This window comes from Peromyscus californicus, unplaced genomic scaffold (assembly GCF_007827085.1).
Source record: "Peromyscus californicus insignis strain IS unplaced genomic scaffold, ASM782708v3 Scaffold_10__1_contigs__length_136768540, whole genome shotgun sequence".
NCBI lineage: Eukaryota > Metazoa > Chordata > Mammalia > Rodentia > Cricetidae > Peromyscus > Peromyscus californicus.
In genome coordinates, this window is record NW_026294391.1 from 90576569 (window position 1) to 90591176 (window position 14608).

Genomic DNA, 14608 nt, shown 5'->3' on the forward strand with positions numbered 1-14608 from the left:
TAACTACTTTTGTCAGAGAGTTTAAATGCTTGTCAGAAATTTCACCCAATGTCTGCTCTCAAGCACACTGGCCAAGTGACAGTGTATTATTCAACTTAACTGTTTTTTAAGCACTATCATTGACAGACTGCCAATACTGTCAAGAATATGTTATATAGCGAGGTGTGGTGGTGCACACCTTTAATCCAAGTACTCTGAGAAGGCAGAGGCAGGTAGATCTCTGAGTTTGAGGCCAGAATGATCTACAGTGAGTTCCATAATAGGACTACATGGAGAAAACATGTCTCAAAAAATGTTATAGGGTTGGGAACATGCTCTAATTGATGAAGTGCGTGTCAAACAATGATGAAGACACGAGTTTAGATTTGCTAGCACTCATGTAAAGATCCAGGTATGGTAGCATGTACCTGTAATCCTAGTGCTGGGGAAACAGAAACAGGATCTTTGGAGCTCTTTGGCCAGCTAGTCTTGCTGAATAGGTGAGCTCCCAGGCAGTGTAAGAACCTGCCTTAAAAGTAAGGTGCATGGGGCTGGAGAGATGGCTCAGCAGATAAGAGCACTGGCTGCTCTTCTGGAGGACTGTAGCTGTAGTTTTCTCCAGTCCCATTTGGGACCGCAGCTGCTCAGACCCAAGTAAATACACAGAGACTAATATTACTTATAAACTGTATGGCTGTGGCAGGCTTCTTGTTATCTGTTCTTATATCTTAAATTATCCCATGATTCTTATTTATGTTTAGTTATGTGGCTTGGTACCTTTTTTCAATTTTGCCTTCACATCTTGCTTCTCATGGTGGCAGCTGGCAGTGTCTCCTGACTCAGCCTTCCACTTCCCAGAATTCTCCTCTCTGCTTATCCTGCCTATACTATACTTCCTGCCTGCCTACTGGCCAATTAGCATTTTATTTATCAATTAGTCATCCACAGCACTTCCCCTTTTCTTTTTTTTTCCACAAAGGAAGGTTTAACTTTAACATAGTAAAATTGCATATAACAAAACAATTATCAAGCAAGAATTATAGTTATAATATCTAGTCTATTTGTATTTTTGGCAGAATTAAAGAAGATATCCTATCTATCCTATATTTGTGAGTCTAAGGTTTTATATCTAACTTATTTTTTAATCATAACTAAGGAAATTATGACTATCTAGTCTTTAACTACATCAAAGACCTCAGAAGGTTATAATATTACCTGAGAAATGGTAGAATGATGCAAGCAACTTTCGGGAGTCTTGCAAGAGTAGACAGAGACAGCTGGCAGCCTGGTCAGTCATCCAAAGATCCTCTGTAAAGTTGGGGCATCTGTCTTCAGCCCACAGGCCTAGAGTCTCTCAGTCACTTCTCTCTGTGTCCTGTAGAATGTCTGGCAGTTTCCTCTGCAAAGCAGGAACCTGAAGGACCATTTTGCCAAGCAAAGTTTAGTGGTCACCTTCCTATGGGTCCTGCATGTCCAGTCGATCAAGCAGTCCAGGCAAGAACAGTTTCTTGCCCAAATGCGTATCTTTACCAAGAAAAAGATAAACTCCATATAGAGTGTCTTCGATGTCCATCCTCCTCTTTGAAGTAAATCGGTGTTGCCAGGAGGAGACATGTCTCACTGTCTAGAATGTCTAAATTTTTAAAACATTTTAAATGCCATATTCTGTAGGTCTTTGAAGTGTTTGAAGGTTACCTACCTAATTGAATTATATCTATGTATAACTAGAAAACTTAACTAACATGGCTATATGTTTGGCTATCATAGAAGACTAATTATTAATCTGTATTTTTTAATTATCCATTGCAATCTAAATGAGTTATATAAACATAATACCTCAAATGAGAGTAGAAATATACTGTATAACAAAATTAATTTTAAACTTGTATCAATAAACTAAAATCCATAGCAATGTAAAACATTTTAAATAAGTTGTTACTTTTTAAACGTAGGTTCAGTAATCTACCCTTTCATCCTATTGTATCTATACTACTCCCTTTTCTTTAGAGATTGAATTTATAATCAACCTGTTTTAAATAAAAATAAACATTTGGGTGCCATTAGTAGCTGGAATTTTCTCCAGTCCTGCTTGGGCCCGTGGCTGCTCAGACCCAAGTAAATACACAAGAGACTTACATTACTTTTAAGCTCTATGGCTGTGGCATGCTTCTTGCTATCTAGTTCTTATATCCTAAATTAACCCATAATTCTTATTTATGTTTAGCTATGTGGCTTGGTACCTTTTTTCAATTTTGCCTTCACATCTTGCTTCTCATGGTGGCATCTGGCAGTGTCTCCTGACTCAGCCTTCCACTTCCCAGAATTCTCCTCTCTGCTTGTCCCACCTATACTGTTCTTCCTGCCTGGCTACTGGCCAATCAGCATTTTATTTATCAACTAAATCAGAGCAACACATTCACAGCATACAGAAAGACATCCCCAGCAGAGGACCCAGGTTTAATTCCAAGCACCCTCATGGAGGCTCACAACCCTTTATAAGTTCAGACCCAGAAGATCTGTTGCCACCTTCTGGCCATTTCAGGCGCTGCACACATGTGCACAGACATACATATGCAGACAAACACCCATACACACAAAATAAAAATCTTTAAGCAATAAGGTCTAGAGCAATAGAGGAAGATAGTTGATACTGATCTCTAGTCTCCACATGCATGGATACTTATGTGCATGTATGCCTCCTACATAGGATCATGTGCACATGCATATGCACACACATACCACATACATATACATACACCACATACAAAAGTGTTCTTCAAATGTTATCTAGTAAAAGTTGTTTGGAAAAGTCACTTAATCTCCCAGTACAGTAGTGATTACAATACTTCTCATTGAGTTAATCCATGCTCACTTTGGTCCCTGGCACATAGTATAACCTTGGAGTCAGACCTGGTTAAACCTACCTACATGACCTTAATCAATTTTTTTTAACTTTTATTGCTTCTTTGTGAATTTCACATCATGCCTTCTGATGCTACTTATTTCTCTTTACTTCTGCCCTCTGCCCTTGCAACATTTCCCCCCAATCAAAACCAAATTTAAAAGAAAATTCAGAAACCAAAAAAAAAAAAAAAGCAAAACAAAAAGGAGAATCTCATCGTGGAAGCTGCAGTGTGGCCCATTGAGTCACAAAATTTATCTTTTAGTCCATTCATCTTTACTTGTAAGTGTTCATTGCTGTGAGTGATTGGTCTGGCTCGAGGCCTCTGGCTTCTGCTATGCCACCAGTAATGGACTCTTACTGGGGCTCCTCTTGGAAATCCTGTTTTTGTCCTGTATCATGGAGATCCTGCTGTTTTGGATCTGTAGGTTCGTCCCCTTCACATGCTTCAACGGTTCATAGATTCAGTGGATGTTGTTCCTGGTTCTGGGCCTGGGTGGTAGCTGAGTTAGTCAGCCTGCCAGCTTTCCTTCCAGCATTACCTGGGCAAGCTCTCCAGCACTGCCTCAGCTAGCTCACCCAAAGCAGCCTACAAGAAGGGGTGGGACCAGTTTTCCTGCTCTCCTTAGATCTGGGTCCCACATACTCAACATCACCAGGGCTAGCTCTACTCTTTTGCCCAGGCAAGGTACAGGGCCCTCTCTCCTGATTGCTGTAGGGGGAATGGGAGGTGGGGTAGGTGGAGCAGGGTCAGCTCTCCTGCTCTCATGCCCTCAGGGCCAGGGTGGGTTTCTTTGGCGGGCCCTTTTACTCTACAGCTACCGGGCCACAGACTCAGACATGGCCCTAGGCAGTAGCCTGTGCCTGGACATCTCAGTGGCTCTAGGTGGCAACACCAGCCACCCAGATCAGCATGGCCCTGTGGGAGGCACGTTGACCAAATTATTTTAACCTTTTTTTCTCTTTGTCTTTAATTTCCTTATATGCAAGATGAAGTAAATTGTAGCTGAAGTTTCTGTGTTCCGGCCTGCTGGCAGTAGGGACAAATCTCTTCCACTCGCGTCCCCCAAGTAAACACACAGAGAGAGACTTATATTACTTATAAACTATATGGCTGTTGCAGGCTTCTTGCTCTCTGTTCTTATATCTTAAATTAACCCATTTCTATAAATCTATACCTTGCCACGTGGCTCATGGCTTACCAGTATCTTACATCATGCTTCTCCCAGTGGCAGCTGGCAGCGTCTCCTGACTCAGCCTTCTTCCACCCAGCATTTTCCCCTCTCCTTGTCCCTCCTACACTATCCTTCCTGCCTGGCTACTGGCCAATCAGCGTTTCATTTATCAATCAGTCATAGCAACATATATTCACAGCATACAGGACATCCCACAGCAGCAATTTTTTTGGTTTTGTTTTGTTTGTTTTTTTTAGATAGGGTTTCTCTGTGTAGTTTTGGTGCCTGTCCTGGATCTTGCTTTATAGACCAGGCTGGCCTCGAACTCATAGATCCGCCTGCCTCTGCCTCCCAAGTGCTGGGATTAAAGGCATGTGCCACTGCCACCCAACAGATGAAGTAAATTTTAAGAGGGTGTAAAAAAAAAAGCTTCAAACAATCTTTTAAAATTATTATTGCTTTTTCATCTCTTTTAGGTCCTTCCAGTTGCACAATTTGCTAGTGTTCCAGCTACACCTGTTCTGTCAAGCACTGTGTAGTCCATACTGTAAAATCAAAGACCTGAAGTAAGTTGGTTTGCTTTAAACTCCTAAGGTATTAAAGATAAGACTGGGTTACCAGACATTACAATTCCAGCAGATTGGACCTGAAAACAAAATATAGCCAGGACTCAGCTTATCCATGCACAGTGGAAGAGAACTACAAGCCCCGAATGGGTAGAAATGGTTCGCTCTAAGGACTCCATTCATCCCTCCTGCCTTTTCTCCTTTAGATGTGGTGTTTCTGCTACAATGAGTATGGTAGGTTGGAGTACTTGTAAATTTTGTATTAGATACCTTTCTTGAGTCTCAGAAGAGCAATCTATTTTCCTACCAGATTCGTATTGTCTAAGTTTCCTTTTAGTTTGGTCTTACGCTAGTCCATGCAGCTTGATGATCCTTTTCTCTCCATCCATGTCCTACTCTGTGCTTCATTTATTCCTAAGGTGTTCTAATAATGGCCTCTCACTGCCCTGGACTTCTGTCCTCACTCATCTGCAGGTGCATTGCCCCCTCCCTCCCCCTCTCTCCCTCTTTCCTTCTCCCTCCCTTTCTCCCCCTCTCTCCCTTTCCCTCCATCTCCCTCCCAGAATCCCCCACCCCTCTGCCAGATACCAGTGTCTGCTGTCCTTTTTTCCCTCCCATCCCTGAGGAAGAAACAGCCTTTCCAAACTTCAGTGGGTAAATTAATTTTCTTTATTTTTGTGAACATCTTATTACTTTCAAAACATAGGTACATAAAGAAAGAAAAACCTTTTACTCAAACTTCCCTGTCCTCTTATATCCCATACCACACTGCCTTCTGTTCCCTGCTGATACCTTGTTTGCTGAATGTCTTTCCACACCATTTCAATTAATACTGAAATGTAAGTTTTCTGGATACAAAATGAAAAGTTCATAACATATTTCTATATAGCACACATATACATACCTAAGAACCTTAAGTTTTTTATTTTACACAAAACAAAATGATCCCTTTCATAGTACTGTTTTTCTTTTAATACCATTGGCTACACCTCCCATACAGCTATCCAGTACACAAGATCATTTTTTCTCTTCTTGGATTTAAAGCTTTCTCTGTTACTGTCTTAATGACCCAAGTTTCTACTAATGTGTCTTTCTTTAGAACATCTCAGTCTTAAGGAGCTTTCCTGCAGGATGGATTGTTTTACTTCAGGAAATCTCTGCAAAAGTACTGCCCTTATTAGAGTTGAAATGCTTGTCAGATATCTCACCCAAATATCTTTTCCCAAGCATGTACTAAGTGACAAAATAGCCCTCTCTTAACCTTGTATCTCACTTGACTTCTTCCTTTCATAGCCTAGAGTCCTTGGACAGAACTGGCTCTCAAACTGGGGGTTTCGGCCCCTTTAGGGGTAGGGGTTAAACAACCCTTTCCCAGGGGTAACCTAAGACTATTGGAAAACACAGATATTTACATTACGATTCATAAGAGTAGCAAAATTACAGTTAGGAAGTAGCAATGAAAGTAATTTTATGGTTGGGGGTCAGCACAAGATGAGGAACTGTATTAAAGGGTTGCAGCATTAGGAAGGTTGAGAATCATTGGTGTAGAAGTCCCCCTCACTCCTCAATCCTGGCACTTTAGTTTCATACCACCCTGAGTTTTCTTGATGATCCAAAGCAAACACCAGACCCAGTGTACATTTTTCAGTCAGCTTCAGCCTCTGTATCCTTGTCTTTTGATTTTTTACCTGTTCCCAGGCTAAGCATTTCATTGCCTGACAGGTTGCCAACTCAGGTTGTTTTTTTTTTTTTTTGCCCTCCAGTGGACATGCAGCACTATGAAGAGGCAGTTTTGGTTGTCAAAACTGAAGGGGGTAGGGAGTGGGTCACAGAGACATACTGTGGGTAGAGGCTAGGAATCTGCTGAACTCCTTACAATGCACAGGAACTCTTACCCCACAGCAAAGAACTGTTCAAATCCAGATGTCAAGTGCAATGAGATTAGGAAACCCTGCAGTAGAGGGAGCTGAACAAGCCCAAAGGATGTTCAAAAAATTGCAGACTGGAGTTCTGGCCTCCAATCCTGAAGACAACTGTACCGTCACCAACAACAGACAACCACACCACAAAGGGTTCTTGTTCTCCAGGTTCATAGTCTCTAGGAGATGGTCAGGATTCTTCCAGTTGTGTCTCAGTCTGGTCCAGGTACAGTCCTTCTTCTACCTGAGGACTAGAACACATATATAGTTCCTCTCAACACATTTTACAGCCACAGAGGGGAAGAAGCAGACTGATCTCCCTCCTACTCCTTACTCTCCCCACTTCTACCTTCCTCCACTACTCCTGGGATAAAGTTCTGTTGTACTTTACATTTCTGAATATACCCAGAGAGCCTTTAAAACCCACATTCTCCTTCATTTAGCGCGCTGCTGAGTTGGAAGGAAGAATCCCACCAGTTAGCACTGTGCTTTGGCCGATACAGACCATCAAACCCTCTGTGTACTATCAGTTGCTGACTCACCTTGGAGCAGTGGCATGACTTTCCTGTTCAGAGCTGTCCATGGTTCTGCACACTGAGGACTAGGGAAGAGTTCTGGTAAAAGGCTGTACAATCACAGAAGTCCTTGTTTGCACCTGGTGCTGGCATCCTCCATAGTCTTTCAGAATTCTCATAGGGGTGGCAAATCTCTACCAAGTTAATTTGAGTCAAGCATAAACCCGAGGTTAACCCATCTCCAGCTTCATTTGATGGCTTTATTTCTTGTATTATTTCTCTCTCAGAACGTGAGCCTCCTATCCAGTTCATTCCTGGGAACAACTAGCTGAGGCTTGGCCCGATTCTGGCAATAGAATTCCCTCAGAACATAGGCATCCCACCCAGTTCATTCCTGGAGACTTGGGATAAAGGAATCCTCACTGCACGCTCTCAGCTTCTTCAATTCCCCTGCCAATTCCATTATGTTCTTTAATGGTGCACTGTTTTGAAACTACATTTCTGAGCCAGGCATGGTAATACACACCTATAATCTCAACACTTAGGAAGTGGAGTCAGTCATCCTTGGCTACATAGTAAGTTTGAGGTCAGTCTGGGCTAGATGAGACCTTGTTTTTTTTTTTGTTGTTGTTTTTTTTGTTGTTGTTTTTTGTTTTGTTTTATAGAATCAAAAATCAAGATATAAAAGAAAAATGGTTTGATATGAGAATGTTCTAGTACACACACATACACATAAACACACACAAACACAAAGGTGAAGCAGTTCTGGGGTGTTGAATGCTAATTATCTGGAACACAAAAGAAATCAAAACTTTTCCCTCCCACACCATCTGTACCCATCCCGTTTTCCCCTCCCCATTCCCATGAAACCCCTCCCATTCTCCTGTTCCCACCTCTGAAAATTGATTTCCCTATGGGAAATTTCTGCTCTGTATCACATTTCTGAACTCACTGAGGGCTTTGCAGCCAGCTTAGCTTCCCACAGCGGAAGCAGTTTTCCTTCTCTGAGAGATTCACAGTTTTACACCAAGGGCAGTCCCAATCCCCAGGCCTGTGAAGTGCCATATTTCTCTGCAGCTGGCTATTTTGGCTATCTTTCGGGAGTTCTTGGAGGTATACTGTCGGGCCCTCAGTGTCAGACATATTCATGTCAGTGGCCATGAAATAGGGAGGCATCTGAGGTTCTGTGACAATGCTTAAAGGTGGGGATGGGGTGGGTGTGACTGGGAAGGGGCTTTCATATGAGTATGTGAATGAGTCAGGGAGTTGGATAGTAACAGGTTGTGGGGAGCTTGTGGACCTGCTAAGATCTAGGGGCTCAGAGTCAGAACATGTAGGTATTTCCATAGATTTGTCTTCCCCTTCCCTGTCCTCTCCCCCCTCTCCCTCCTCCTTCAAGCCCAAGGGATAATTTTTCCACTTCACCGCTCCAAAATGATCCAGGGTGTTTCCTTTCAGCTTTCCTGTGCCTGCCAGCTCCCCAGAGGCAGCCATGGCTGTAGCCCCTTCCATCTCCTTTTCTGGTTCACGAACTGCTTTATCACTAGCTGTCACCTCTTCTTTCTCGTCTGCATTTTGTGTCTCTGTCTTTGCTCCTCGAGCAGTAGCAGGGGCTCTAGTCATGATTGGCATCTCTGCAACTGGAAAGGCCCTCAGCTCCTGGAGAGAAGTGGGCAGAGTTGAAACATATTCTGGGAATGGGTTATGGTCATAGGGGTGGCATAGGGTGGGGATAAGACTGGATTAGGAGGTAATCTTACCGCATGAAGTAGCTTCAGCCTCAGCAGGTCCCGCTCTCTCTGCACCTCTGCCAGTTTGGTGTGGGCCAGCTGAAGCTGGAAGGCTGCCTCCTTGCGTTCAATCTCTCGCTGGTCTGTGAGCTTCTTCAGGTCTGATGCCAAGGCATGTGCCGCTGACCTGTGCAGGCTGGCAAAGTCGTGAAGCCATTGCACTCTGCGCCCCTGCAAGTGGCCTTGCCTCCAAGCGAAGCGAACACCCAAGGCCAGGCTGCCCCAGGCACAGGCTTCCCGAGCCTGGCTAGGCATCTCGCCATCCTCCAGGAGGATTCTGAGCTTTTCTTCCACCTCCTCCCAGGACAGGGCCAGGTTCTCAAAGTAGAACTCGGGGCCTTTTGTGTGCTTGGACATTTGCTCATTGATGAACATTAACACTTTGCCGTGCCGGAACCCACTAGAGGGATCGTCGGGATTCATGATTGCTGAGTGTCTTAGGGGTTCTGACCTGTAAGAACAGAACAATCTGTTGTAGGTCTTTGTTAGCACAACCTTGCCCCTTAAGTCTCCCATAAGGTCCTTAGCTCTCCCTCCGCCTGTGGCTCGCCAGCCACATTTATCTAAAAGTGACTCCTTGGAAGGCTTTTTTTCTCCCTAGGACACACTCCCCCACCAAGACTCACCTCTCCCGCGAGTGGCCAGAGGAGGTACAAGTCCAGCACACCTGCCACAAAACCAGCCTGTCCACCAAAGGGGACAGAGGCAAACAAGCCAAATAGCAGTCCTCTCTCTCACGTAGCCGGCTCCAGAGAAAAGGACTCGTGAGGACCAAGTCTCGTTTGGAAATCTCGCGAGTTTTGCTCTTGGACTGTTCCAATTTCCAGGACTGGCAGGGGGAGATGAGGTAGCGCTCCCGCGCTTGCCCAAAGAAAACATGGGAACCAACTGCTGGTAGGATTGAAACCCTTTGAAATCAGAAAGAAACAGGACTAAAACAGAAAAAAAAATCTATAAATAAGTAAATAAATAATCTAAGCAAGTTTCAAAACTTGTAACCACCCCCCCAGTGTAATAGTTTGTCCCGTGTTTGAAAAGCCCGCTCTTAGGTATGGAATGTTCCAGAATTGGAAACACACAGGGTTTTCCTGACACAACTAAAGCAAGAGAATATAGTCTGGCCGTAGCTCCATCTACCATTGTCCACTATGATAATTTGTTGTCATTTCTTTCCCCCAAATGAAGCACCTCCAAACTACACCTGCCGCCAGTGCCTCTTCAAGCATCACCCCATATGGCACTTCATAATCGGGCCCCTTTCATTTCTTCCGTTCACTACTGAAGCTCTCCGAGATTACGCAGGAATCCCTCCTATCTCGTCATCAGAAGTATCTGATAATGTCTGTTAAAATGCTCAGTGAGGGGCCTGGAGAGATGACCCATCCGTTAAGAGCACAGTACCACATGGTGACTCACAACTTATAACTATAGTTCCTTGGGATCCGGTGCCGCCTTTTGGTGTGCAGACGTACATGCAGATGAAACACCCATAAACATAAATAAATCTTACACATTGAAAAAAAAAATGCTCAGTGACTTTCTGAGGTTTATACCTCAGAAAGCAAATCATAGGCTGAATCCTGTTTTGCCATTTGTTTTGTTTTCTTCGAGACAGGGTTTCCCTGTGTTTGGTGCCTGTCTTGGATCTTGCTTTGTAGACCAGGCTGGCCTCGAACTCACAGAGATCTGCCTGGCTCTGCCTCCCGAGTGCTGGGATTAAAGGCATGCACCACCACCGCCTGGCCCCTGTTTTGCCATTTCTTATATGACCTTCTTAACTGAATTTTAGTTTCTCTTTCTGAGCCTATGTCGAGGACCAAATGACAAAAGTACATGTACAGTTTCAGGGTGTTTTCTATGATTCCCTTTTTAGACAGAAACTCATTATGTAGACCATACTGGCCTCGAACTTACAGAGATACATCCGTGTCTGACTCCTAAGTGCTGGCATTAAAAGTATATGCCATTAGTCTCCACTCTGATTCTGTTTTTGTGAAATGTATAAAGTAAGAATATACATATATCCTTTTTTGCATATTTCTATATAAAAAGAGAACTGAGGTGGGAGAGTATAAATGCCATACTTTTAACATTTGTTATTTAAGGGAGGTGGGCTCAGAGGGGCAGTTAGGGGAAAGTGGATTTCTTTTAACTTTAAAAAATTCTCTCTGGTTTCATTTGTTATAAAGAAAACAGGTTTGTATTTATTAAAAAACCTCTAGCATTAGCCAGGCAGTGGTGGTACAGGCCTTTAATTTCAGCACTTGGGAGGCAGAGGCAGGTGGTTCTCTTGAGTTTGAGGCCAGCCTGATCTACAGAGTTCCAGGACAGCTGGGTCTATGTAGAGAGTCTCTGTCTTAAAAACAACTACAAAAAACAAACAAAAATCTGGAATATTATATGACATTTTAGTAGTAATTTTCTTTGGAATATTTTCAATAAGAATATCGAATTTTTTGTTTATAAGGTTTTGTTTTTGTTTCTGTGACAGGGTCTCACCTGGTTGGCCTAAAATTTTCTATGTAGACCAGGCTGACCTCGAATTCACAGATCACCCTGCTTTTGCCTCTACCTCTGAAGTGCTAGGATTAAATGTGTGCACTACCAAGCATGGCTAGAGCATTTTCTAAAAAAGTATTTTTATTGTTATAAAAGAATGTTTAGAGGCTGGAGACATGGGTCAGTGGGTAACAGCAGTTGCCACACAGATTGAGGATCAGAGTTTTGAATCCTCAGAATCTACACAAAGCCAGGTATGATGGGTACTATCTCTAACCCCAATACTCTGGAGGGTAGAAGTCAGGCAGCATCAGGTTGCTCAAAAGTCAGCTAGCCTGGCTTTGTCGACAGCAAAACAGAAGATGTAGTCAGTGATGGTGGTCCACGCCTTAGATTCCAGCACTTTGGAGGCAGAGGCGGGTGGATCTCTGTGAGTTCCAAGCCAGCCTCATCTACAGAGTGAGTTTCAGGACAACCAGGGCTACACAGAGAAACCCTGTCTCAGACAAAAACACACGCACACACAAAAACAAAAAACAAAACAAACAAACAAACAAAAAACAAGAGATGCAGTCTCAAGGAGGAATACCTAAGGTTACACTCTAACCTACAGACAGACACAGCCATGGCAAACACATGTCCACAGTCACACAAGTTGTTTTTAAGTTTATGATAAGATGTGCTATATATTTCCCAAATAGAAAAAAAGATAATTTTCCTGATACCATCAGATAATTGTAAATATTCTTTTAACGATTATTATCAACATATTCATTATGTGAAATGGTGGATTTTATTATGACATTTCATAAGTGTATGTTGTCTACTTTGCTCATAGCCATGCCCTCTGTCTTGTCCCTCTATTCTTACTTTGTCATTTATATGATATATTGTATTATATCATTGTGTGTATATATATATATATACACACACACACATACACACACACATACACACATACATACATACATACACACACATATGAGGGGGAGTGAGAGAGACTGATTCACATAAGAAAAAAACTTTCATTTGTCTTTCTGATTGTGGCTCATTTCCTTAATATCATGACCAGTTTCATCTATTTTCTTACAACTGACAAGATTTTTTTCCTTTTTTAATTATTTTGTATATATATATATATGCTTGCCTGTGCAGTTGCATTTGGAATCCAGAGGTTAGTGTTGTGATACTTTTTGCAATCACATTTCTACCTTATTTTTTATTACATTTATTTATTCATACACATGTGTTACAGTGCATATGTGGAAGTCGGAGGACAACTTGCAGGATGTGGGTCCTGGGTATCAAACCCAGGTCATCATGCTTAGCAGCAGAGATCCTTACCCACAGGTTTGTTTTCCCATGCCTACTTTTTTTTGACATGGTCTTTTTTTGCATAGCATATTGTAATGGAAAACTATTAATTTATGTACAGAGTTCAGTAAATACAGTGTCCTCTTTCAGAGAAATATTTTTCTTTAAAATTTTTTCTATATTTAAAAATAAATTTATTTAATTTACATCCTGACCAGTTTCCCCTCCCTCCTCTTTCAGTCCCCCACTCCACCCCCAGTTTGTTCCCACCCCCAAATCCACTCCTCCACCATTTCTGTTTAGTAAAGGGCAGGTCTCCCATGTATATCAACAAAACATGGCATATCAATTTGCAGTAAGACTAAGCACCTCCCTGTAGCACGAATCTTAGAAGGTCTTATTAATAAAAACAAACCTGGAGCCAGGTACTGGGGTCAATGCTGGAAGATCAGAGAAGCAGAACACAGCCACCTCACCTCACCAGTTCCTCAGCTGATCCTGTTTCCTCAGACTGGAAGCCTCTGAGATTTTTGTTTTGTTTTCTTTTGTTTTTCAAGATATGGTTTTCCAGTTCTCAGTATAACCTTGACTGTCCTGGAACTCTCCCTGTAGATCAGACTGGTATCAGACTCACAGAGATATGCCTGGCTCTGCCTCCCTAGTGCTGGGATTAAAGGTGTGCGCCACCATTTTCTGGCCTCTTTGTCCATCTACTGGCTGTTCTGTTCTCTGACCCCAGATAAGTTTATTAGGGTACACAATATTTTGGGGAACATAATGACACCACATTTCCCCTTTTTTGTCTAAAATTTAAAAAAGCTTGTAAATAATACAAGAAGAACTATATCCAATAAGTATATACAATATATGTAGTCAAGAATTACATTAACGATGTCTCGTCCATTAACATTTGACAGATTCAGACAAAAAACTCCATTATATATGTTAACAATGTCCAGTCCAGTGACATTTGATAAACTCAGACAAAAAATTTCATTACTTATCCTTTTTAAATCAAGTAGTTCCTTTTAAAAAGTAGATTCAATAATTAACCTTTTTTATCTTATCACCTCCCCATGTATTAAGGCTGAGAAAGTCGACCCAGTATGAGGAGTAGGGTCTCAAAAGCCAGTAATAGAGTCAAAGACAGCCCCTGCTCCCACTGTTAGGAGTCCCACAGGAAGACCAAGCTATGGCCGGGCGGTGGTGGCGCACGCCTTTAATCCCAGCACTCGGGAGGCAGAGCCAGGCGGATCTCTGTGAGTTCGAGGCCAGCCTGGGCTACCAAGTGAGTCCCAGGAAAGGCGCAAAGCTACACAGAGAAACCCTGTCTCGAAAAACAAAAAAAAAAAAAAAAAGAAGACCAAGCTACACAACTGTAACATATATGCAGAGTGCCTCGGTCAGTCCCATGCAGGCTCCCTGATTGACAGTTCAGTCTCTGTGAGCCCTTCTGAGTCCAGGTTAGTTGATTCTGTAAGTTTTCTTATGGTGTCTTTGACCCCTCTGGTTCCTACAATCCTTTCTCCTCCTCTTCTGCAGGATTCCCCAAGCTCTGTTTAATGTTTGGTTATGGGTCTGCATCTATCTATTTCCATCAGTTGCTGGATGAATCCTCTCTGACGACAATTTTGCTAGGCAGGCACCAATCTGGTCACAGGAGATGGACATTTCAGGCTAGGTATCTTCTATTTCTAGGAGTGTAAGCTGGGGTTTTCCTTGTAGATTCCTGGGAGATTTCGTTGTGCCATGTTTTTACCTGACCCTGAAATTCCCCCCTTTTCTAGTAGTCTCTTTCAGTATTCTCCCCCTCTGCTCCTCCAACCTGATTGCTCATGTTCCCATCCCTACCCACCCTCAGTCCACTCAAGAAATCTCTTCTATTTCCCCTTCCTAGTGAGATCCTGTCCTTGTTTTTCATAGCTGAGAATTACTCCATTGTTTAAATG

At 42.6% G+C, this 14608-nt stretch overlaps 2 protein-coding genes across 15 annotated transcripts in view; one reads left to right on the plus strand and one right to left on the minus strand.

The window, feature by feature from the left end:
- The window catches only part of Vsig1 (V-set and immunoglobulin domain containing 1), a 177680-nt gene that overhangs the window by 34678 nt on the left and 128394 nt on the right, over positions 1 to 14608 (plus strand). For 12 of the 14 annotated variants that reach the window (XM_052736898.1, XM_052736914.1, XM_052736925.1 and 9 more), the window contains one exon: positions 4533 to 4622. The exons of the other annotated variants lie outside the window; for them this stretch is intronic. The gene's annotated coding sequence lies outside the window, so the exon portion shown is untranslated. The remainder of the gene's footprint in view (positions 1 to 4532; positions 4623 to 14608) is intronic. 14 annotated transcript variants of the gene reach the window in all.
- Tex13b (testis expressed 13B) lies at positions 7090 to 9269 on the minus strand. The gene is made up of 2 exons (XM_052737057.1): positions 8817 to 9269; positions 7090 to 7250 (listed from the first exon to the last, which is right to left on the minus strand). The coding sequence occupies exons 1-2, from the start codon at positions 9267 to 9269 to the stop codon at positions 7143 to 7145; spliced, it is 561 nt and encodes a 186-aa protein (XP_052593017.1). The 3' UTR covers positions 7090 to 7142.

Excerpts from the sequence above, each read along its gene's own strand:
- Tex13b (XM_052737057.1), bottom strand. The coding sequence starts at position 9,269 with ATGAATCCCGACGATCCCTCTAGTGGGTTCCGGCACGGCAAAGTGTTA. Across the intron at positions 7,251-8,816 it reads GGCTGAAGCTACTTCATGCG|AGATTTGCCACCCCTATGAG; the intron begins GTAAGATTACCT and ends TTAACTTGGTAG.